The sequence below is a fragment of the Seriola dumerili genome, unplaced genomic scaffold, assembly GCF_002260705.1.
Source record: "Seriola dumerili isolate Sdu_G_001 unplaced genomic scaffold, Sdu_1.0 BDQW01000068.1, whole genome shotgun sequence".
In the NCBI taxonomy this organism is placed as follows: Eukaryota; Metazoa; Chordata; class Actinopteri; order Carangiformes; family Carangidae; genus Seriola; species Seriola dumerili.
Window position 1 is genome coordinate 13,187,974 of NW_019174323.1, and position 10,803 is coordinate 13,198,776.

Below are 10,803 nucleotides of genomic sequence, written 5' to 3' on the forward strand. Positions count from 1 at the left end.
ATTGTAAGGATTTGAATGGAAAACAATACACAAAGTTCCACGTTCTAGTGTTGCCTTTACCCACTATTCATGTTGCTGTTTGACGTTGCCTCCTGGATTATCTGTAGGCTACGTTAAAGAGGTGCATCAAGGTGCATGCACCACTGGATAAATCCCATTTGTATCCCATATTTGGAGTTCACCAAAAACACACCGCTGCTTTTATTCCCTTACCGCGCAGACTAGACCATCAACTCAGCCGACAAAAACTCCTAATGGACCGCCGAAAGATGAATTATTCATCCGCGCTAGGTTGCATCGGCCTGGTTTTCTAATGCCAGCATATGTCTGGTTGACCACCTTGACTCTGTGACAACATCAGGGCAAAACTGTCTGAGACTGATGATGATTGTGTAGTGGCAGGTTGTAGCTGCATCCTGCTTGGTGTAGGTTACAACTTCAGGTCCCGTGTGTAGCTCCATCAGCCCTATACCACAGTACTAATGGTGGAAGACTCCTCCGACTTGCCCTGTCTGCTGGGCAACGACTTGAGATACTCCAGATGTCTGCGGGCGTCCTCTTGGTTAGCCCTGACATAGTAGACCAGGTAGGAGATGACCATGGTGAACCAGCCGAACATGACGACCAGCATGGCCACATCTGTAGTCCTCTTCATCACCACACAAAGGTCTATGTCTGGTTCCAAAAGGAAGGCAAGTCCTTGAACTCCTATTTCCTCGGGATCTGAAGTCTGGCACACAATGCCCGTCAGTGACGCAGGCTCCAGGTCCACACGAGGCAAAGCCATCTGTAAGTTGCAGTCACAGTGCCATGGATTGTTTGTTAGATTGGCGCGAGCCCGCAGGCCCTCGAAGGCCTCAGGGTTAAAATTTACTAACTTATTAGAAGAAAGGTCCAGGAACTGTAGTGAGGGGCCCAGGCCTCGGAACGCCCCTGCTTCTAGCTGGCTTAATTCATTGTGTGATAGATCCAGTTCAACCAAGTGGGGCAAACCTGCAAAAGCATTCGTGGGGACTGTAGTGAAGAGGTTGAAGTCCAGGTAGATGCGTTGTGTGTCATTGGGGATATCCTGGGGGATCTCTGTGAGCTGCAGATTGCTGCAGCGCACTGTCTTGCCGCCGCTCTCACTCTCAGAGCAGTAGCAGCTCTTGGAGCAACTGGTGGCAGCATGGTGGAAGCAGAAGGTCATTAGCACCAGGCTGTGCAGCAGCAAACACATGACCACTGAGTGGCGCAGTAGCCAGTCTGCAAGTAGGGACATTGTGGGACACGAGCATGCTCCAGGAAGGACCACCTGGGTGCATGGGGTGAAGTCCACGTCAACCTCCCCAGTAGCTGTTGAGCCTATGACATTAAAAAAGCAGAAAGTCACATTAGCAATGCTGGGAAGACAACCCTTTGAAAAAAGAGAATCACAGATTGTACTGTGAAACACTTTTGCCATAGAGACCATGGGTAATTAACAATCTTCTTCAGAGGCCACACTGTTATTCAACATAGAAGGGGGGGGGGGGTGCAGTAGCTTGTCTAATTGCAGCGAGGAGGCAGCGGGAATGCTGCATGCTCATTTTAGTATGTCGTGGCCAGAAACAACTGCACTACTGTTCTATTTCCAAGAAAGTCTGGGGATCAAACATTTCCTTCATACCAGCACAATAAACAAGCTAAGAAAATCCTTTGGTGTCACTGTGCCTCTTTTATAATTGACATCCCTGCAGTGCAGGGCTATTTCTGTGCACAGAGACTGGCATTAACATAGTGATGTGACACCGTAAGGAACAAACTGTTCCGAACAAATAATAAAACCAGCAATATATTTAATGGAGTTGTATATATCATGTTTCCATTGCTTCCTAAAACGGTAGCAGACATTCTGATGTGACCATTATTACTGAGTATCTGTCAAGCTCTGCAGTTGCTAGTCCATAAGGTCATTTACTCAAAAGTTTGAGTAACACAGAGGGAAAAGCTTGTCTGTGTGTCCTGTAAATTACACTTTATATTTTGTGTGTAAGCCTTTGAAAATGGCAGGTCTACCCACCCTAACACACTTCATTAATAGCTGATCAGTGCTACCTCCTATCCTGTTACTAATCCTCTTAAGGAAAAACTCCTTAAGTCAGTGTAGCATCAGTGTTGGCCACCCAATCCTTTTGTTTGGGGTAAATGCTAATGCTATAAACAGCGCCAAGGCCAACAAAACAGACAATGTGATGGCCTGTATTCTTTGAGACAAGAAGGAACCACATAGTTCAACCAGACTTCTTATTTTTTTTCAAAATGGCTGGAGACTGGCCAAGATCCGCTTACCAAGATTAAAAAATGAAATCGATCTCTAAGTACCTCTAAGTATCACATGACGTTGGGGGGTAGAGGACAGAGTGTAGTGGCAATAGTGGTGTGTATGTGTGTGTGAGGGGGACAGATGATTTGTCTACGAGACACAGCTAATAACACTCATTGTGTTACGCCAGTTTAAGAGATGCCTGCCAGACAATCCCAATAATGAGCCATTGGGGGGGCTTGGAGTCTGATGCACAAGCGCAAAGCACAGATGAAGCTTGTGCTATTAAGCTGTGACTGCTGTAGTTTGCCTCCCTCAGACATGAGATGTTTATACATTCATCTTCAAGGCCAGACTTCCAAAGGATTTCCCTCTGAGCGCAGTGTCAACAGGGTGTATGAGAAAGTGAAATAGCATGACAGATGCAGTTTAACACCCAAGGAAATAAAAGGTCTTGCTTCAAGTAAATTGGTGACATTCTGCTCCTGCAAAGGCTGTACTTTTCCTGTCACATGGCGTGCCAGCCTAGTATTTTAGCGAGAGATAATGGTGGGGGAAGAAGTAGAAGGTTGGTGACAGAGGAGGAGAAAGCATGTGGGCAAGAAGGGAAATTGGACACACAAGCACAGGGTTGTGAGCGAAAGAATGATATCAAGAGGATTTACGGAGACGAGGGGTAACATTACAATTACAACACAGAGAACAGTGTGTGACACTAATGAGATATCGAGGAAAGGGGCAAATGTTAGTAAGGCACAGGGATGGCTCATGGAGACAGCTGGCCGTGAAGGAATAAAAGGGAGAGGAAGGAAACAAGTGTTGCCTGCAGATGAGTTACACACATAGAGAGGGGAGGTGTGAACCTAATGAGAAGCAGGGTGGGGCACCAGAGTAATTCAGATTCAGATTTCAAAACATAAAAAATATTCATATTTTAAACACTCCATACCCTTTAAAACAAGCATAACTCCTCTCAGAGCCATATAGTGTGAACGCAATAAATCCACGGCCTCTAAATCAGGTGAGGTCTTCCTTAGTGTTCCTAAAGTCACTCCTGTGATAAATAACTCCTCTGCTTTTAATATACACAATAAATACAGTGCTCGTGAGGCCAAACATCAGTCTCACTTCATAAATTCGCCGCTGTCACTGCTATGCTGACAGGTCTCTGGCACCAGTTGTATGAGGAGCGGTAATTTGGACTCGAACCCAAACACCAGCGGCATTAAAATGCAGCACAAATTTATTATGTTAATATGTTTTTGTGCTATAATGTTTTTCATGTGGGAATCTGACCTTTGCATGGCATCACATCACAGCTCAAAGCAATGCATGAATGGTAAATAAGCTGCTGGTTTCTAATTATCACTGGCAGGTATGGATGACATGGGAGGGAAAATAAAACATCCTTGTCATCTTGAACTTGAAACTCAGACTTTTAATGCTACTATAATCATGTTTCAGTGCTTTTAGCTCCATCCTCCTCTCCCCGATCCCTTACTCAGTGTCAGTCTCAATTCCTAGAGATGCTCTTTTTGTTCCTTAGAGCAAAACACTGCCATTACACTTGCACTAAATTGGTTCAGATCCAATTAGTTTCAAACTTCAAATTAAATTAATCACAACACAAGCTCAGCACATTTAAGAGGCAAAACTGAAGCTCAACAGTGGGTTAAGTATCAGGTTCTGCTGCAATTTAAATTCTACTCATAAGCAACAAGCATCTGATATGAAATGAACTCAAAAGAGAGGAGATAAGGACGACTCCTGTGGGAGCTGACACCCTTGTTAAGTTTGTCTCTCATCCTGTTTTAGTCAGCGCCATGCTGTACTTGTTTTCATCACCAATCACGTTTAGAAAACCCTCATTAATACTGGAAAAACAGCAAACAGTCGCTCTATTTATGGATTAAAAAAATTAGCAGATGCGTTCAATATCACAAGGAAAACATACGCGTTTTGGTCAGTAGCACACACACACTCACGTCTTTGCCGCTTTTCCTCTCCTTTTCATGGTGTGTTTCTCAGCAACTGCTCACATTAAACGCTCCAGCAGATCAGAGCGCTCCACGCACACCGATTCGGTCAATATTTTGGTTCGCTTCCATCTGGTCTTCTTGCAGCTCGTTCAACTTGCGCCGAGAGACGCTCCGGCAACCGCGACGCGCCACTGGAAAATGCTCCTACACTTCAGGGCTCGCTCAGTGCTGCCTTTTTTTAGTTTCCACGCAACCAGAAAACCAGGCAACACTGGTGGAGCCAGTGCGAACTGGCAAGGACGCTGCGCGAGAGCATGACTGTCACTGATGGCGGCATCTCACTTACTCTGATCCTGGATCTGACAAAAAAAAAGCCTAATGTTAATGTAAAGTTTAAAATGGCAGACATATGGCGCGCAATGCATTTACGCACAGAGGGAAAGCGTTAATATATTCGGTCGCTGCTGGAAGGATCTGAGTGTTGGAAAATTCATTCATGCACATACGTAATAGTATAGCTGATAACATTCATTCATATGCATCTGTTGATTGCTGGGAGTGAAGTGGATTGATGTGCATGCAGCAGGTGCCAGGAAAGTCAGGAGTACCCCTCCCTCACATAGCTACACACACACACACACACACACACACACACTCTCTCAGACACACACACACACACACACACACAAAGACACACAGAAGTGATCTCATACACAGTGCAATGCTCATACACAGAACAGTTGCGTTGGAGCTGCCTCCATTAATCATACTTGATCTGGAGCTTGTTGTTTCAGAGATGCAGCCTGGCTGCCAGGGCGGTGGATCGTTGGCCGTCTCCAGGTTCTTTTCCTGCCTGCTGCCAGCCGATAAGGGAGCCCAGTCAAATCCACTATGAAAACAGACGTGCATGGGCTCTGGCCTGGGAGAGTCTGCCAAGCAGCAAGTCATAAGGTATTAATGGAATTAAAATCAATAAAGTGGGGTACTCCACCCAAACTCCTTCCCTAGAGCGGCAGAATGGCAACTTGTTTATGATTAACTAGAGCTATGGGTTTCTTTCTTTCTTTCTTTCTTTCTTTCTTTCTTTCTTTCTTTCTTTCTTTCTTTCTTTCTTTCTTTCATGACTGTCTCTGTGACAAGTAAGAGTGAAAAATTACCTCTAACATAATTTTTTATGTCCCAAGATCCTCCGAAGCCAAAAGATTCTAGTTGCTGCCAAATACTTTGTTGTAATTTGATTAATAAAAACTGAGGTTGAGGTTTCTCTTGCAGTTTTAACTAATCTTAAGGCCCTTTCTTATAGACAGGCCGGTATATTTCAGTTGATATTATGCTCACATATTCTTTAACAAATCGACTGTGTGTATGCTCAGTGCAGGTAGAGTTTAACATATCATCTTCACATCCTTTATTTTTGGACAGTTTATCCATTGCTCAGCCAAAGTTTCTACTTGCCACCATTATTTTAGGGACTTCATAGAAACACAGTTGGACATTTTTGTTGGACCTTTCAGTTGAGCTATCCATGTCCTGTCTCTTGTCCACCTGTAAACTAACACTGATGAGCAGGAGTAGTAACAGTGAAAAAGGCAGTCATATCTCGGTTATTGGGCTACAAGGTTTTATGTTCATCCTCCAAACAATTGCATTCCTAATTAAGTTTAGGTTTCACTATTTACAGGTCTGCAGAGGCTCGTATTTCTTCGCTTCATTGGACTCTGTTGTAAAGCTGTTTTCTGCAGAGAACCGATGGCTGCTACAGTGAAGAGGTCGAAACACAGCGTCACCTGTATATTTGCTGACACAAGCACAGTAAGATGCAGCTCATGACAACAGAATCTTTCAGTGTTTTCATGCTGGTTTTCGTCTTGGTATCACTTGCTGGCGTTGATGAATTGATAGATGAAACCAACACAAAACAATGGTGTTTATCTGTCCCAGTGAGAAACACACACAGCATGGTGTTCGCTGCTGCCGCTCTATATTCACTGCTTTTATGGCCCTGAGGTTGTGAGGCTGCTCTTGTCAGCTAGAAGAAGATCAGATAGGTGGAAGAGCATATGACAGTGAAACAGCAGAAAATGGGATTACTTTCCTCATCGACAGAGCAGAGTGCACTGGCAGTCAGTCCTCTTAGGCTTTATCAGATTACTTCAAATGCTCCACTGTGGTTGGCAGCTGTACGGGGGCGCTGTATGCATTATCAACCGAGCATTAGTCCTGATAGACTACACTTTCAAGTGGATCAAAGTTTTCATTTTTTCCCTCCTTACTTGATTTCGCTCCAGTCTGTCAAGTATCACAAAGCAGACTCAGGCATCCGCTATGTTATACACATGCAGGTGGTGTACAGTACCTGCAAGCTAACATTAATTCATGAGGCCAAAAGTGCTGAGTAGGAATTTTTCTGAGGAAATACTCATAGCAAAGTTTTCCACAATGTCGCCTCAACAGGGTGGGAATGTTTTGCTGTTAGCTTTTTCTGTGTGCTCCAAGTTGCAGTGGAACAAAAGGACTCATATTAATGAGATCTCTCCCTTTCATTCGCATTTTCTACCCTACCTCGCCTTTGCCGTGAGACACACACATACACACACACACACACACACACACCCACACACACACATGCATACGTATATACTTAAGTGCACACAAACACACACTCTCTGTCTCTGGCTCCAAGCTTACTCCTCGTCCCTGAGCAAGATCAAAGTCCTGCCTTGTCTTTGTGAATACAACATTACCCTGCTTTATTTATTTATTTCCCTGCCTGTCTTGAACCTTTTAATCAAAAGCTGTGAGAAAGGTGTATTAAAAGGATTTTCCTGCTACCGCTAGTAACAGGGGGGTTCACCTACTTCATCTTCCTTGTGAAGAGCCTTGTCTTTGAAGTCTGATATCACTGACATTAAGGAAACAATGGACTAGCAATATGAAAGTGTTGTAGATATTCATTGATCTTAGTTGAATTCCCCACTGGCAGAGCTATGGCTGACTGAGTGTTGTCAAAGCTTCCAACCACCAGCCTTGGAGTCTTGTGGAAGCAGATTATGAATGGCTTTATGCCCCACTGGCTTGTTCCAAATGGCTGATGTTGTTTGTAAGTCATAATTCTCAGAAGGTGTTTCCAAAAAAAATAAAAGTGGGACCAGATGAACCTAAAGGGTCGCAGGATTATTAATAAGGTTCGAAAAACAAAAATCTGCTACAAAAATTCTGTTTTTTAATATATTTCTTTTTCTAATCGTTGCTTTTTTTTTATTTCATAATACTGAATATTTCTTATGCTGCATTCACATGCTCCTCACATTTATTGCTGTTTCCAGTGACGTTACTTATTAGCAGGGTTACTGCTTTTTTTTACTAACTTTTCTAACTAATCTTGGTCCCTCTACACAGGCAACAAGGACAACATGGTTACAACCTAATTCCATGTTACAAATTAAATCTTAGCAAAAATTGATATGCAATACATGATTTGCACCATTTTTCACCATTTTTTGTCAGGGCTGCCCACACTAACGAGGAACCTAGATTTCTGAACCCGAGTGAAACATACACAGGGACAATTTCTGCATAGCCTACACTGACTTCTATCTCAGTCAGTACCATCGAGGTCATGGTATATTTCACTCTATCAGCTAATGAAGCTGGTGAATCAAGTCTGTTTGGTTTTTTTTTGTTTGGGTGTTTGTTTGTTTTTTGTAGAATCCATATTATGTGCAATCTTGCTTAAAAAAGTGAATATACAGTGTTCCATATGCTGCACATTTATAGCAATTATTTCTATGAAACACCTCATGGTAACATTTCTAGAGTGTGAACAATCAACAAAGTGGCGTCACTGATTGTGAAGTACAGCATCCTAAATGTTAAGTTGTTGAAGTCGCCTGCAGTTCCTGCCAACACAGGATAGAGGTGGTTGAAACTCTTTTCCAGTGCCCTTTTAAAGTAATTAATAATTCTTTGTCCTTCATTGTGTCTCTCAGACATATTCACAATGACAGCCAGGGAGGGGTGTTTACCTTAAAGGTCATGTTATGGGTGTATGTGGAAATGTGATGGTGAAAATATGACCCGAAAATAAAAATGAGTAGATTCAAACTGCGTTTCAATGCTGCAAATCTTAGAGGTTTGCTGTAGATGTTTACTTCCCTAAACACTGTTGGGATGTCTGCAAAGGTTACCGTATGAAAGGTATAAATATTTATGAGTCACGTCTTGAAGAATACTGCCATGCTTTTTATTTGTCAACTAGGTTATTCTTATTCTCTTTTATGTTTTTCTCTGAGAGCATCCACACACAGTCAGCATAGCTTGAGCTGTTGAGATTTGTTTTTCTACCTTTAAAATTTTGCTAGCCGTCATTTCTTCTGTCACACACCTGGTGCCTGAGCTAAATGCTGGCAGAGAACATGGAGCTGTAATTTCATTTTCAGAAGTTTCTCTTTTTCATTTCATTATTTCATTCTAGATGAGTGTTCATATCAGTGTGCACATTATGCTCTACATGCTCTACTTCCTGTCAGGACTAGTCATTGCCAGGAAATAATTACTAAGAAACATTGAAGTGAACTCAAGCGAATTCAATTAAGCAAACTCATTTTAAGAGCAAACTCCAGGGGGGAACTCACATCTCCAAGTCTAACGCTGACTTTTCTCAAAGGACAATTTTTAACATGTTGGTGCTGAAGGCTAAAGTTGAAATATTTCACCACTGAAATGGGGGCAGAGGTGGTAAAGGTACCAGTTTCATGTCTGTATGGTGTATATGAAGCTACAGCCAGTTAGCGTAGCTTAGCATAAAGACTGTATACTGGTGGAAACGGGCAGCCTGGCTTTGTCAAAAGGTGAAGCAATCTGCCTGCCAGCATCTGTAAAACTTTATATTGAATCTGCTTTGTTTGAAGTGCATGTATGTCAAAAGCAGCGATGAAATTTCAAATAGCTGTTTTTGCGTTTCCACTTTACAAGAGTTTTTTTTTCTTCACATAGCTCTAATGGTGAGCTGAGATCTACATCTTTGGTGTTCTTTAGTGGGTGGAAAGCCAAAATGAAGAAAAAAGATGCATGTTGACAATCATCCTCATCACTGTAGACTGTCAACTGATATATCTTTTACACACAACCTGAGCTCTCTCCGAGAACAAGCTCTGACATACCTGTCGGGTGCTCAGTTGGAAGCAGCAGCTGTTAACCTGTCACCTTAATTTCTGTAAAGTGGCTCTATCCTTGTATGACACAGGGCATCACGCTGCACCAAACAGCCCCTTCAGACAGCTATCAACAGATCTATGGCACATCAAGTTTCTTTCTCCCCCACTTCCCCAACAGTCAAGCTGCATCAGGCCTCAGCAAACACCGTGTCATCAATAAATAAACAGGAAAGCCGGTGGCACTGAGAGCGCTGGTGTCCATCTACTTTGCTAACGTTTCTCAACAACTTCAGATGGGTGACTATTTTTGGATACTAAGTACTTAGTATTCCATTTCAAACTGCCCATTAGTACGAGATAAGAGGAAGTCACTGCGTGAGCCTGTGTTTGAGTGTGCTACATGGTTGGAATAGTAATGGTACAGTTTCAAACAAAGCAGTATTGTGTTAAATTACCTGAAAATCATACATTCCTGAGCTATGTTACTTCAGGAAAAAGTTATCACAAGTCAGAGGAAGGTACAGCAAAAGTATAGCATTTTGTATCTAAATTGTCTCATTGTCAGGTGCAGATAATGAAAACCTTGTATTTTGAAGATAGCATTTCCAGTCCCTTGTGTGATTCTTTTGTATTTTTTATAATGGACATAAATCTTTCTTTCCAGCTTCAAAATCAAACTGCAGGTGTGTTTTTTTTTGTTTTTTTTTTCATTCACCTTCATTGTGCAATTGTGGGGGTATTTGTGTACATACACTTCACTACATCCAGGATTACAGCTCAAGCTCTTCAGCCCTATTATTATCATGCCAAGGTCAGATGAGTGGGCAACACAGCAGAGGAAGACAGATAAGAATGATAGAATGGTTAGATAAATCAGGTTACTGCATTTCCACTGACTGATAGCCACCGGAGCAGAAATGTAAAGGCCCATGTTTGCTCAGTATTGAATGAAAATCCTCTGTCGTTTGAGTGTAGTGTTTTATTAAATCCTGCGCTTCTGAATTACAGCTGTAAGATACAAAGCTCTGCACGATGATACATGGCTGCAAAAACACATCAGCCAAGGGCTATCATAAGCTACAACGACACACTTCTGGGGAGATAAACCTATTAACCACTAAATAGCTTTTAGGCTATCATGTAAAGTGTGTATGCATGTGTGACAGAGAGATTGGAGGAAATGAGGAAGGGGGTGGGGTGGGGGTTGGGGGGTGGGGGTATTGATAAATGAAGCAAAATTGACATGGAGCACTTTGGGGGAAAAGGGAACACTGCACTCCAAGAAAACGTTACCTAACTCCTTCTTGCAAGGCAATTTTTGTACATTTGTTAAACATCATATAGTGATGGTTTGTACACCAAATGACCAACAGGTACCTATAGA

The 10,803-nt window shown here is 42.5% G+C and overlaps 1 protein-coding gene across 1 annotated transcript; it reads right to left on the reverse strand.

Moving 5' to 3' along the window:
- LOC111220189 (leucine-rich repeat-containing protein 3B-like) lies at positions 1–4,603 on the reverse strand. Its single transcript, XM_022743190.1, has 2 exons — positions 4,270–4,603; positions 1–1,344 (listed from the first exon to the last, which is right to left on the reverse strand). Exon 2 carries the CDS (start codon positions 1,259–1,261, stop codon positions 467–469), a length of 795 nt encoding a protein of 264 aa, XP_022598911.1. The 5' UTR covers positions 1,262–1,344; positions 4,270–4,603; the 3' UTR covers positions 1–466.
- Positions 4,604–10,803: the final 6,200 nt, after the last annotated feature.

Excerpts from the sequence above, each read along its gene's own strand:
- LOC111220189 (XM_022743190.1), bottom strand. The coding sequence starts at position 1,261 with ATGTCCCTACTTGCAGACTGGCTACTGCGCCACTCAGTGGTCATGTGT.